The sequence below is a fragment of the Penicillium hordei genome (genome assembly GCF_028827395.1).
Source record: "Penicillium hordei strain IBT 12815 chromosome Unknown utg000002l_segment0_segment0, whole genome shotgun sequence".
NCBI classification, from domain to species: Eukaryota; Fungi; Ascomycota; class Eurotiomycetes; order Eurotiales; family Aspergillaceae; genus Penicillium; species Penicillium hordei.
The window spans coordinates 1,506,692-1,520,609 of NW_026623143.1; the positions used below are offsets into that span (position 1 = coordinate 1,506,692).

General features: G+C 46.7%; 5 protein-coding genes across 5 annotated transcripts; 1 reads left to right on the plus strand and 4 right to left on the minus strand.

Moving 5' to 3' along the window:
* Positions 1-393: 393 nt before the first annotated feature.
* N7537_003852 (glutathione-independent formaldehyde dehydrogenase) lies at positions 394-2,062 on the minus strand (the record flags this gene model as incomplete). The annotated part of the gene is made up of 10 exons (XM_056894910.1): positions 394-597; positions 649-721; positions 774-1,152; positions 1,218-1,232; positions 1,295-1,390; positions 1,447-1,476; positions 1,525-1,698; positions 1,757-1,800; positions 1,860-1,885; positions 1,946-2,062. 10 exons carry the CDS (start codon positions 2,060-2,062, stop codon positions 394-396), a joined length of 1,158 nt encoding a protein of 385 aa, XP_056754658.1.
* Positions 2,063-2,980: 918 nt separating this feature from the next.
* Positions 2,981-4,199, plus strand: N7537_003853 (sugar phosphate isomerase/epimerase family protein; the record flags this gene model as incomplete). The annotated part of the gene is made up of 7 exons (XM_056894911.1): positions 2,981-3,080; positions 3,134-3,230; positions 3,288-3,425; positions 3,483-3,641; positions 3,702-3,804; positions 3,857-4,029; positions 4,082-4,199. The coding sequence occupies 7 exons, from the start codon at positions 2,981-2,983 to the stop codon at positions 4,197-4,199; spliced, it is 888 nt and encodes a 295-aa protein (XP_056754659.1).
* Positions 4,200-4,444: 245 nt separating this feature from the next.
* N7537_003854 (uncharacterized protein) lies at positions 4,445-6,063 on the minus strand (the record flags this gene model as incomplete). Its single annotated transcript, XM_056894912.1, has 5 exons — positions 4,445-4,820; positions 4,865-5,306; positions 5,444-5,699; positions 5,744-5,860; positions 5,908-6,063. 5 exons carry the CDS (start codon positions 6,061-6,063, stop codon positions 4,445-4,447), a joined length of 1,347 nt encoding a protein of 448 aa, XP_056754660.1.
* An 864-nt stretch (positions 6,064-6,927) lies between these two features.
* Positions 6,928-10,668, minus strand: N7537_003855 (DUF3433 domain-containing protein; the record flags this gene model as incomplete). Its single annotated transcript, XM_056894913.1, has 2 exons — positions 6,928-10,352; positions 10,404-10,668. 2 exons carry the CDS (start codon positions 10,666-10,668, stop codon positions 6,928-6,930), a joined length of 3,690 nt encoding a protein of 1,229 aa, XP_056754661.1.
* A 1,931-nt stretch (positions 10,669-12,599) lies between these two features.
* Positions 12,600-13,233, minus strand: N7537_003856 (uncharacterized protein; the record flags this gene model as incomplete). Its single annotated transcript, XM_056894914.1, has 3 exons — positions 12,600-12,934; positions 12,992-13,051; positions 13,107-13,233. 3 exons carry the CDS (start codon positions 13,231-13,233, stop codon positions 12,600-12,602), a joined length of 522 nt encoding a protein of 173 aa, XP_056754662.1.
* Positions 13,234-13,918: the final 685 nt, after the last annotated feature.

The following is a 13,918-nucleotide window of genomic DNA, read 5'->3' on the forward strand; positions in this document are numbered from 1 at the left end:
AAATTTCCCTCTTATTTTCCTACCCTTTATTCTAGTTGTGCCACCCAATGCATGCCGAACCTGGAAGGCTAGCGACGTCGCTTGAAGGACTCCAACGGGATACGTCTGAGCGATGGAACTCGAGTTAATCTTGAAGGTATTGCCAGGAAAAGAGACATCGACCAGCCAAGGAAATGGACGGCAGTCAAGGAAATTAACTTAGCTGCACCCCTATTCGGGTCGCAAACTAGATGTCTTGTTGAGTTCGACACTCCACAAAATTTTCTTGCTAGAGTAGGTTTATTCAAGCAGATATATTCTGGCATAGATGGGCAAGGGCTTTAGTGTCATTGTATGTCAATAGATCTGGTGTATTCTAGCTATTTGACAGAGTTTCAATCAGGCGGTAATTTCTCAAAACCCACCATTTGGGTGGATAATCACTTTTGTGTACCCATCCTCCCTTTTGTCAAATTTCTCATAAGCAGTCTCGGCATCTGCAAGTGCAATCGCATGGGAGATCACGAAGCTGGGCTTTGCTTTGCCAGCAATAATCATGTCTCGAAGGTATCGGTTATAAGACTTGACATTACACTGTCCAGTACCAAGAGAAAGACCCTACAGGAGGTTAGGTAGGTCGGTATAATGAAAAAGTAGAGAGAACGTTACCTTTTCAAACAACTTTCCGAAGCTAAGGCTGATCATTCCATTCGCGGTGGCAGCGTCAGATGCACCAGGGTCGCTATAGAATCGTTAGGTACGTTGTCGGCAATGTCAGACTTTTGTTCACATACCTAGGAACGTATAATCCAGGGATTCCCATCCCACCACAAGCCCTCGTCACTCGAATCATGTTCTCAAGAACGATATTCGCCTTTTCAGCAGAACCATTGGAGTCGACAGCCTGGTACCCAACGGCATCTACCGAACGGTCAACCATATCCCCGTTGTGACTGATTATTTGATCGACGGCATCCCCCTTTGTGAAGTCTATAGGAATAGCGCCAATCTTCTTGGCGGCATCAAGTCTCTCCGCAATGCGATCAACAACATAAATGTTAGACGCTCCCCGTAGAGCAGCGGAGTACGCGGCCATCAGTCCGACAGGTCCAGCACCGAATACTGCAATGCTTTCACCTGCTTGGAAACCGGAGATTTCCACACCATGCCAGCCTATAGATATGATCAAAAATCAGAGATAAACTTCGATCGTAGGGAAAATAGGGGGATTATATTACCGGTTGGGAAGATGTCTAACGAAATCTGCATTAGTATAGGAAATCGCGCAGAGACGAACGCCAATCATTAAACTTACCAGCTAGAAGAACGAAGTCTGCTTCATGCTCTTTACCCGGGGGTAACTTAAGAGCATTGAAGTCGGCATATGGGACACGAATGTACTGTGCCTGGCCTGTATTAACTGTTAAAGGTCTTGTATCAAGATTGAATCTTTCCTGGAAAATTTACCTCCGCGGTAGGGACCCATTGCGACGTATCCTAGGTCTCGTTAACTCCAATTAATTATAGGCAAGGTTTGAACCTTACCGTAGGCACCGCCAGCAAACCCAGGGTTGACACCAGTGCAGAATGCTGTTCTCCCCTCCTCACAGTTTCGACACCGACCATCGGCGACGTTGAAGGGCATGACGACACGATCTCCCCTTTTCAACAATGTAACTCCCTCTCCCAATTCTTCCACGATTCCCATGTTCTCGTGACCTGCGCTTGATGTTAGCGCTTTTAACAATTTTCGAGTCTTCAGGCGAGGAACTAATACCGAATGTAATCCCGGGCTCAGCGGCTGTTCTTCCTTCGTACATACTGTATCACAGTCAGTATCCCAGAAAGAAGCGCTTTAGACATGGCTAAGGAAAACTCACTGCAAGTCCGAACCGCAAATAGCAGCCTTGATACCCGATTAGTTTGTTTTGCATCATCAAGTTACCAGAGTCTTCACATCACTCACCGTAGTCACCTTTACAATTATATCATCAGGATGTTCCATCCTCGGCTTTTCGACATCCTCAACCCGAACCTGGTAAGGTCCGAGGTAGTTGAGCGCTTTCATAGTTGTTGTAGCCATTGTGATTGTGTTTCGTGGAGGTAATTAAATCGTGAGGAGTTGAGGCGCACACTCGGCGGGGGTGCTTGAATATTTGTAGGAAAGTGTCCCAGCAGTAGCTCACAGTTCAGCCAACGCGTACCTAATAATTAACGCGGAGCTTTACTTTATAATTTGCTTTGCTATAAACAGTGATATGAGGGGGAGCTGCAGTATCCCCGCACTGGTTTGACGCGGGGAATGTTGCCTTTTTTGCAACCCTCGACCTTACTATAAACTGGTCTTTGGGATCGGGGTTCAATGCTGTGGGAGAATTAGCTGATTCCCACGCGTTCGATCAGAATTTATACCATGATCAGCATCGTCAATATTTAGGCCAATAATTCCTTTCAGGAAATCATGTCATAAGGCGAATCATCGTAGCCCTGGACGTGCAATTTTGTTCAGAAAGGTCGGTGTCTTTGCAGCTATTATCGTGTTGGTTGTACTCATTTCGTCTTCAAGCTTGAGCATGAAAGAACTTTTGCTTCTCAAACCACAGTCTAGTGGAGAGATACGGAATGTATACCATGTTCCTCCCAAGAAGAAACCCCGTCGGGCAATGTTTTTGTTTTGCCTATATCGACGCTACTAGTATCTCCCATATTTTCTGACATCACTCCAGCGAGTCTCGTCCTTAAAATGGCATTTTCCCCCGCAAAGTGACCCAATTTGGGCCAATTGAGCCTTGGCAGTGGGGTCACTCTAAAAGAAAAAGAGCCAATGATAGCGTCGGCTCGAATGCCTAACCTTGGTACTAGGCGGGGAACTTTACCTATTGGGTACACGAACTTTCAATGAGAGGTACACATTGAGCTTTCATAAAAACATAAATGAATTCGTTTCTCCAGTTCGATTGAAACTTTTCCAATACACACAGTCCGCCTTCTATCCTACGCTATGAAAATCGACCGTTTTCGATCTGTCTGGGGAATTGTTCCCGGTCTGAACATGGACAACTGGGCCCAATGGTTTCCAGAACTAAAAGCTCAAGGTTACAGTATGTTCACATCCCGCCACGTTTTAAATACTATGTTAACATAATCTTGGTAGGTGGTGTCGAGGTAGATATTCATCCACTGGAGCCAAGCAGGGACTTTCCCCGTCTTAGAGAACTTTGCGACCAGGCTGGCTTAGAGCTTGGGTTGATGTAAGCGATTGAGCATTCTAGAAAGCCAAAGAAGCAACTTACTCATTTGAGTACAAGGATACACTCGTCTTGGTTTCAGTATCTCGGACCCCGCCCAGCTGGTACCAAAGCAGACCACCACTTGCAAAATTATCGAAGCCTGCTCAAATCGGTACAGCAATTGAAGCCATCGACCATGAACTTCCAATCAGGCGAGTAAGTGACAACTGTATAACCTCATTATTGTGTATTGTATCTGACATTTAGCTCAAGAGACCTTTGGGACGTCGAGGAGTCAATTAAATTCTATAAGGGGACTATCGAGATTGACAGCGAGCTTGGAATATCTGGCCGTGTCTACCATGAGACCCACAGAAACCGATCACTCTTCACGCCATATGCCACACGACGTATTCTGGAGGCTGTCCCCGAGTAGGAAAAACTTTACCTGCCATCATTCGCCCATTGAACAAAGTGCTAACATTACCCTAGGCTTCGGATTACGGCTGATTTCTCCCATTGGATGGTTGGATGTGAGAGAGTCCTTGACCTTAGCGAAGGCGATAAATTTATGATGGACGCTATCATACCGCATGTAAGGAGCACTCACGCAAGTTTCAGGTTATTTGATCTTAATGCCGGGTTAGGTTTACCATATTCACGCACGAATTGGAACGACACAAGCATCTCAATGCCCGGAACCTACAAACCCCGTCTTCAGAGAAGAAAAAGATTGCTTTGAGAGGATTTGGAAGGATGTCATCCGTTCGCGAGTCAAGGATGGAGCAACGAAAAGGATTGTTTTTGTGCCAGAATATGGGTTGGTCCTCTATAACCCCCCGGCTGCGGGCTGGATGCTAACCTGCCCTTAGACCATTCCCCTATCACCCAATTGGAAGTGCTAAGACTCATAGTCAAGTTGCAGATGAAGAGGGCCAGCGGCTGCAGGTTCTTTTCAGTGACTTCGCTGCAACCTTGAACAATGCTTGACTGGGCTCCGTCATAATGTGGCCCACTGTTTTAGAATTAATAGAACGTCCTCGGGAATTGTGTCTTAGCGGAACCATTGTTTTTATTGTGGTCTCAATGATTATACTTGATCTGATGCGCCTTTTAGAAAGCAAGATCGGGCGAAGCTAAACGGAGACGCTTTTTGCAACTGCCTCTTCGTGTTTCCTTCTCGAACTGAGTGCCCGCAGGGGTATATATATAGAGCATAAATGGGACCGGTGTTATCACGGCCGAGATGAAGCCTCTAACTCCTCTTTTTCCTGCTTGTTGGTCCGCCACCAACAGATAAGATTGCTCCCTATGGCAGCAACGACCCCCGCTAGAGCAATACCGAAACTGTTTTTATATCTGTTATATGCCCACTTAGACTGGAACAGCTGTGGTCCAATAACACCACCAAGCTGGCCGATGGAATTCTGTAAACCCCAAGCGAAGGCTGTTCCCGTGGCCCCTTTCATAGTAGCCGAGCGCCACGAGATAAAGGGAATGTAATAAATATTTACGAAGAAGGTGCCTAACATGCATGCAACGTATAGACCGGGTGTGGCGGAAACGACGAAGAAAAGGATGAAGGCGATGATCATCCCCACATTGTACACCCTGAGAAGTTAGCGATGGTATCACGACGCAAGGGGATGACATACAATAGCTGGATTGGTTTTGAAAAACTAGCGTGTCGCAGGATCAACGCGCCCAGTACTACACCAATGATGCCCGTGGCAGCCGGTGGAATGTTGAGTAACTGGTTGGCCGGTAGTTTTGTAAAGCCGAAACTGGTGGTGAGGGTTGGGAGATACCACTGAAGCGCGTACATTCCGAGGTTAATGAGCATTTGGGAGAATGTAAAAGACCATTGAATGGGTGATCGGAGAGCAGCGAGAATCTCCTTTTTGCTGAAGGCCGGATCGGCTGTTTTAGGAGCACGGTCACCCAGCCGAGCCTCAATGAATTCTTGTTCGCGTGGGCTGAGCCATTTGTTACTCCTCGGAGATTTGGGGTAATCGGGGAGCACGAGAAATATAACACCCGAGAAGAGAACGGTGATGACACCCTCAATGATGAATACCCTATACCCTTCTCCATTAGCTTGATCTCACACGCAAGACTCAAATTGTCGAAGGGAGATATATACCATCGCCATGCACTTAGTCCCCGCATGCCATCCATGTAGCTTATACCATAACAGAGCAGCGAGCCCACAATCGATGAACACTGGGATATACCTAATAGCCACACAACCGGAGTGGCCATTTCGTCGCTCGGATACCACGAGTTGAGCTGTGTTAAGATTCCTGGATAGGACCCGGTCTCAAGGACTGCGAGTAGGAAGCGCAGGGCGAGCAAGCCCTGGCGGTTTTGTACAGCTGCCTGACACGCTAGAACAATCCCCCAGGTGAAGAAAATTCTCGTCTGCCATAGCCTTGGAGTCATCTTCTTTAGCAGGAGATTACTCGGTGTTTCGAAGATAATATACCCAATCTACCCTGTTAGAACCATTCTCAGGTATGGAGTGAGAGACATACCGTGTATACCGAGGATACCCAGTTATACTGGTCAGCAGACATATTCAATTCATTGAGAATGTTGGACTGCTCTCCAACCTGCAGGACTTTGATGCTGGAGACGTTGTTCACGTCAATCTGACACTTAGTATTTTGGATCAAGTCTGGAGATGGATAATACATACTTGCTTAACCATGTACATCAAACCAATTAGCAAAAGGAAACGCTTGTCAACCTTGCGTCGGATATGTTTCTCCTCTTGTGAACTGAAACTAGCCAAGAACTCCTCCCGGTTCTCAGAAGTCGTCTCAACAACCGGCGTTTTGGAAATGTCGCTCATCATGCCCAGATTTCTAGTTGCTTATTCCAACCGTGATTCAGTTTTCAGCAGTCTTTTATATGTAATTTCAATAGCATCCTGGCTGATGTTATCATACGGTAGGTTCGATGGTGCCATATCAACTAGTATCACGCTCCCAAATACTAAATAGGATTTTGTATTAATCTAGTGTGAATCTAGCGTGATCTCCGAGCAACTCTTAAGCATCAAAATTTCTGGATGTATATATATATATAAAAGAAAAAACAATGTAAGCTAGGCGCTTCACTGTTTTATCTTTGTATAATTCCTAGGGTCTAATATTCAACCTTAAGTTAAGTAGAGCTTTTCTTCAAAGTTTAGTTGAATGTTACTCTTCCATCCACCAAATTCATATATGCTTATATCTTTAACTTAACGCCGAAGAATAGCCAGAGCCAATCGTGAGGTCTGTTTCTCTTGCGGGGGGAAATTGGCAAGTATCACGCATGATGACGCCTTTCCAATGTATTACCTCCTCACACATAGCTAGTTCACTAGTTAACTAGTGCATGTAAATGCTTAGGGAGTCTTAAGGCGTGCTAAGGCGTGCTCGCATTTACTCGGTGAGCAAAATGCGATAAGAGGTGAGCACTGAAATGGAAAAGGAAAGCTACATCTGTAATCTGGTCCATAGGTATGGATGAATGTATATGCTAGCTATAGATAGTAACTAGTACAAATGTTAACTAGTTACCTGCTATTGATAAGCAAACTATATCTGGAATAATGTGAAAGGTCAAGTCTGGCTTTTTTTCCAAGATGACGAAAGTACTTGGATTTCTTGTCGTTATACTACGTGGCTTCATATGGGTATCGTATATAACAAAAAATCTTCAGAAAGCCTCATGAAACATCACGTAACAACGGCGTATTCCCTTCGATATCAATCCCAAATCTTGTCCGCCTATCATCAACCCGTTCATTAACATCACCACTCTCCATCGCCGAAGTACGCCCTCCATCGTGGTTTTCAACCTCAACACTAGACACACTCGAACCACTCGAAGCCGAAGCATCAGACTGACTCGTCTCTTTTTCAACCTCCCACCACCCCATTGAAAACAACCCCTCAAACAACCCCCTCTTCCTCAACTCCGCATCAGAATACTCCGAACCCCTCAAAAGTTCCAATAACCTTGACTCAGCAACGAGACTCGCAACTGAAGCAATACTACACGGACTCTTAGGCAAAACCTCCTTTGTCCGCATTACACAAAGCACAGCAAGTGCACAAATCACCATCCCGGCCAATACGCCATCCAGGATGCGCGTGGAAACTTCACTTTGCACGAGATACTTCCGGCCATCATGGAAGATACCTTCGTATGTAGGTGCGTGTCTCGTAGCAGGCTCAACAAACCAAGTAGTGTTCAGCGGGTCATCAAAAGATTCCCGCCCATTGGAATTGAATAATTGCGCCATGATGATGCCCCAAACTGTATTAAGACGTGCTGCCAGGACAGTCGGGTCGAGAAGTTCTTCGGCAGGGACGCCGTGGATGCCATCGGTTAGAGTGCTGAGGAGTATGTTTCTGATGTTAGGGTTTGTTTTGAAGAGGTAATTCTCAATCGTGCTCAGTGAAGGGAAGGAGTCAATGGTCGTGTTGAAGACTGTTCTGTTTGTGTTTGGGACGACCCGGGGGTGAATGTCGGCGTCGATGGAGAAGGAAGGGAGCTGAAGTCTTGTGTCGACATCTACTTCTTCTATTGTCGCATTGCAATTGAGCAAATAGTATTTGGCCGACACAGCATTGTTGCCATAGAAGCCGTATAGTATGTTGTCAGTGGAGCAGTTTGAGGTTGCATTTTCGGCCGGAAAGAGGTAAGTACCTCGAAGGAAGTATGTCGGGTCGTCCAACGGGTTTGCTCCACTCTTATGCCTATAGCAGGGGTCATCAGAGGCGCAATAATATCCAGTGCTTGAAGTGGAACAGTTGACTGGGGTTTTTGCACAAGAGAGCTGGCTGCGGAGAGCGGGGATGCGGGCATCGATGTAGCCTGCGCCTGGTGGTAGGCTGGTGTCGAAGAGGGCGAATTGTGGGAAGGCAAGATTGTTGTATGTCCATTGTGGTTCGGATAGATTGAGATTAATGATAAGGCCGGCCGTTTTATCTGTATTAAAGTCCACGACTTTGCTATACTTTAACTCGTCGCCCGAAGTGGGGTCTCCTAGATTCCAGCGGGTAGTTTGCGTGATATTCATAGGGGATGTGGGCCACGAGGCTTCGGCGGTATAAAGACCGGATACCACGATTGGGTTTATTGCTGCAAGAAGGAGAGACGACGTGGCTGCGGCGAGAGTCCATTGTTTCTTTTGAAGGTTATCAAATACCCCGTAGAGGGCAATTTTGCGGAGTTGGTTCTCGAAGATGGTTGTTTGTGGTGGAGCAGAGCCCTCGCGGAGAAGAGCATAGGGTTGGACGATCCGTGCGCCAAACTCGACGGATGTGAACACGACACGGATGGTAAACATGACTAATGCCGGGATATAGGTCCAGATGTAGTGGATATAAGGTGATTTTCCGTCGACCAGGGTGATACCATGCGTACTAGCGGAGATGTGGTAGACAACCTCGAGACCTATAATCACGGCGACGGGAAGGGCAACCACGGAAATCTTTATGAGCCATGTGGTCGAGAAGGGATACCACCATGTTGGTGAAGAGGTATCCTGTTCACTGGATTTGATGCCTTTAGATGCCGGTTCATCCGCTGATTCATTTTGTGGAAGTAGCCTGAACGTTTCCTCCGTGTGACTTGAGGTATAAAGTGTCCGGCCCAGCCTAGTATCCGCCATTTGCGATTCTGTCTTGAGCTGTGATCCTTTGAATGAGGTCATAAACTCTGGGCTCTGGGCAAAGACAGCCGTCATTCCCCCAATGGACCCCGTGTCACGCGGGCACACGGCAACCGGGACAAAGAAGCAAAGGAGGGTGGTGACAATGGCAATCAAACAAACCAGTAGAGCTGCCATCAGCCAGAACGACAACTGACGCACAAATAGACGTTCCTCAATAAACTGCTCCGTGCCTTCAACATTGTGCGGGTCAGATTGAAGCAGCTCATACTGCATGACCTGCCGCATAAGACACGAGAACTCATTTTGCATGGCATCCGTAAACGCCGGCATATCGTTCCAATACACCTCTTGTGAAGTGCCTTTGGGTCCGGTAAAGTGAAAATCTTCCTCCGAAATCACCGCACTCCCATCGGCCTCGCTAAGACTCAAGGAGCGGAAGCTACTATGTAAAATCTTTGCTGCTGACACATTTGTGATTCCTTCTGTAACCCTCAAGCGCTGCGGTTGGATATCCGATGATACGGCGCTCTGTCCAGATTCACGCCAGATTCTCACTGGGCCCCAATACGCATTATACCTAGGTTTGCAGACAACCAGGTGAATAGGAGGAGTATCCCATGCCGATTGCAGTGTTTGATTTTTTGGGAATTTAACGCCAACCGTGTTTACGACAGCCGCCCAAACTCGCCAATCAACAGTCCAGTCCACAAGCAAATTCTTGCCGACAGCGTAGGCGTTGGCGCTTTCGCCTCCACATGCGGTTAGATGCATCTCAATGCTGATATTTCCTTTGTTCAGTATCGATTCGATACTGCTGGCGGGAATCTTATAAGTACATCCGTCCGGGGCTGACCATATTGTGGTGTTTCTTTCCACATATGTTTGCTCGACTGTACCATTCCAGTCTGGTGACGGCATGAGACCGGACCCCCAAGTCACGGTCCCATTCTGACAATCAAGGGAAGGCTCAATGACTTCTATATCCGCCTGATATCTCGGGCCTATCGGGATGGTATTGTTTTCTGTCGCATGTGAGCTGGCCGGTTGAAAAGGTGTGTATATGTAGGGTTCGTGGAGACCGAAAGGACGTGTTAAATTACGGGCAGCAAATGCAGAACAGGCCGCATATGACCGGGAGTCATAATGAGTCGCCGTATAATTGGCCCCGCTAAACGCTCTGGGGACGATCAGACTCGAGGGACGAGTGATGGGCACTGAATCAAGTTCAAAGAGACCAGTTGAAAACACTGTCACGCCGTTAAGAAGCAGCGAGCCTGCCACACAGAGAGATACCAGAAAGTGCTTTTGCTTCAGGGATTGATATAGCGATACAACGTTCCATTTCGACATATAGTCGAGGAAAATACTCTGCGAAGCTGGTGTTAGGCCCTGGTGCATCAAAATCCACGGCATGAGCTGTGCGGCGCGGTATTCAGCCTGCATCCAGCCGGCTGTGAGGATCGTAAATACTAAACCAACATTAGATCTTTTTTTTGTAGGCAAGTCATAGGTCTGCGTACCTGCAGTCGGCCCATATGTCCATAAATAATAGTATCGATCACCATCAGTCTTAATTCCCAAACTTCGACCCTGGCGTTGGGTGTACACATAAAGCGCGATGAGTGTGCCCAAGAGTGACAGGAAACTGAACAAAAATACGATCATGATCGGGCGGCGTAGAAAGAACGGCGCCCACAGTTTTCGATGGCCACTGTTCTCATTTTCCTCTTTTGCAACAGAGGCATAGTTGCCCAACTGTTCAGGAGAGCGTTCTTGAGCTACCATATTGAAGTTAGGGGCTCTGATGCCATCAGAATGGACGCAAGGGAAGGTATATGGCCCGGAAGGTTCTGTGTGAGTAGTTGGTATTTGTGAGAGAGAGAGAGAGAGTATGTAATCTGAGTACACTGACCTATGCACTTCCCTTTTTGGCTAGTTTCAAGGATTGGCCCCGGGGGCCGTCAGGGACCTAAGGTTGTGAGGTTCCAAGGCTGACCCTCGGCCCCACACATCAAGGTTTTCCTTACCTTTAGCCTCATGCACTGCCCCTTTCATTTTACGAAAATACAGGCGAAGCGAATGTAATTTTAGTCAGCACTGGCGGCAACCTGGAATATACAACATAGTCAGTTCACCTGGAAGCAACTTTCTAAGAAAGTGGTAAGGGATTCTGCTACGAAACTGTCTAGATTCGCTCATTGGTGAGGATTTTATCACGCATGCGTTCACTTTCTTTTCTTTTTATATCCCTTAAATTCATGGTTAGGGGTCTTTGATAAGTGCCAATTTGATGTGGGAAATAATACTGCCAATTTACCACTAGACCATAACGAAAACCTCGGTTCCTGTTTAGGGCCGCGCCATGCTCGTAGTTCGACAGTATGTAGACACTCAAACAATGCCATGACCATTGATCATTGCCTACATAACGTTAGGTAATTATCTATCTAACTTACACAAAATAAGCACGGCGGAACACTTATCCGTAATAGAAATCTTCTTAACTAATTGCCGCCTCGGTCTCTATTTGAGGTTATAGTGCTTAGCCCTAAAAATATAGACCTGCGTATATTCAATTCCTTGTTCGCAAATGTCTTAGCACACATTGTCATTATCGTCGGTCTCTCCAGTTTCTCCGGTATATTGATGCCCAGACGAGGAGGAGTCTTCAGAAGTGCACTGCGAAATACATAAATAGAACGGATATAAAACTCGTTTTACCATACACAGTGATGTGGACTATTAGCGAACACTTGCTCTTGCCGCTGACGGTGGTCAATGCTACCCGAAACTATCTAACAGTGGGTGGTCTTGGCGTTTGGGGTTATTTATAGAAGGGGTGTTTTAAAACGGCAGAATTCTACCCAAAAAGGCGGGATTTAAGATCAAGTCAATAGAATTAAGGTAGTCAGTCACGTGGGCGGTAGGACCTAACCAAACCCCACCTTAAAAAGCAAAGTTTAGTTTACAGCATGAAGTTGCACTAGGCCTAATTAGGTAGACCTAGCGTGTGTTACCCCCAGTTCCCTTGCCAATAGCCAATACAGCAGTATAAACCCCTCTTTCTCATTTGTGCCTGTGACAATGTCTAGTATTTACAGGATTCTATAAGCGCTACAGGCTATGCATGTACTAGCCTAATACGGAAGCTGTTCTTATGCTGCTATTTACATGTTGTAGTGGGGCGACAGGCTCTCCACTACGCATTGCCCTCACCTCTTTCTTATTTTTCTATGAGTTTGTTATGTAAGCGTTAGGTTATGAGGTTATAAGTAGCAGAGAGAAACATATTGAGAATACACACTCCTACACCTGAATCCACTTGGGCAGTGCACCAGGGATCCTCTACATGCAAAGTTGAGTATGAAGCTGAACTACGAGTGCTGAATCGACCCGTCTTAGAGCATACTTCCTTGAGTGTTCCCCTCTTCAATGTGGAATTACTTTCATATGAACCAAAGCCAAATCATCCCAGCAGCCAACCCCCGTTTGATGGACGTACTCAGCTATGTCTCTACAATGTGGAAGCAAGAAGGCGATCAACGGAAGTGAACGCTGATGATAGTCTATCTACTGGAATGGAGCCCTTTATATACCCCATGGAAACAAAGACGGAGGCATATCTAACTGCAAGCCGGCAAGCAAGGCCTTGTGACCTTGATACCTTGCTACCTAGATGTCTAAGTGCATCATCGTTTCTCCTTGCAGCCAGTATCTCAAGCGTTAGAAGGCTTCGCGGAACGCAAGGACACTGGGATAGCAGTTGTTTCATCAGACACATTCCACAGCAAGGAATAAATGCCTTCACCCTGGGAGTTCTCCCTAACATAGAAGCTGGAAGAGATCTCGCCAGAATCCGATTCCACCATCATCCAATTTCCATAGAAGATGAAACCCGTAGTAGTAACATTCGACATATTCTTCGATGTGAACCCCATTTGGTGGCTCGAAGATGATGAACTGGGGATGTAAAGCATCTGATCGGACCAGCTGGCGTTTCCATTGGTGGTTCCATTCGGGTTGCCGACCCAAGTGCTATCCGAGGACTCGACTAGTATGTCCTGTATTAGCGTATAATCATGACTGTAGGGTGGGGGATTTTACTAACAGTATACACTTGAGACTTCCGAAGCAGTTGAGTTGGCTGGGTCACCAATCTGAGCCTGGCCTAGCACCTTGTCAATATGGTTCCATATAGTCTGTCGGTGAATGCTAAAGCTTACCATCTGCATAGAAAAGGGAGAGACCACCAACAGACTCTCCATACGCATAAAGTGCGAACTGCTCACCCGTTTCGGGGGCTCTCCGCGCGACTGTAGGAGCGTACGCGGATGCTCCCAGGCACAGCATGGTGCAGGAGACTAAGAAACGAAACATGGTTGATATCAGATACTCAGAAAGCTGTTCGATGTTTGACTTTGTACAAGACTTTGCAGGGACTTGACTATTTTGTTCTCATTCCCTATATACATAGTCCCTTTGCATATTGTGGCCTCGGAGGCGGAGCTCCGCTTAGTCAAAGTTTCAGGTCAACATGCAGTGTCCAATCGCCGTTAGAATCTTCTATAGTTTCTCGCAAAATATAGATCTGTAGAGAGTTGTCAAAACTGGGTGTGTGGACGAGTCCCGGCCGCGCGTTGGCTGACGTCGGTGCCGCGGGTGGTCCGCGTGGTACCTGCTTGGTACCTACACGATATCAATGAGCTTGGCAGAATGCACGGGTAATCTGTCTTGCAGCCTTCAGAGTATAGCGCAATTTCTTTAAGTAAGTGGAAATGGACTACAATAGCCTTTCTTGGTCGAGTTGTAGGCAGTCCATGGATCCTACTCTGGGAGGGGGCACCCAACGTATGGCGATAGTCTACAGTTTTACCAAACCTTTCTTCCAATCGAAGTAATCTGATGGGGCTTGGAAATTATTCTTTATCTCTGCTCTATCTTAGATTTTCTACGCCGCGCAATTCGTGACAGTGGCCTGCATTAGGGCATATTCTCCAATCGTGCAGGCCCACCTCTAGATCGATAGCCTCGCGCA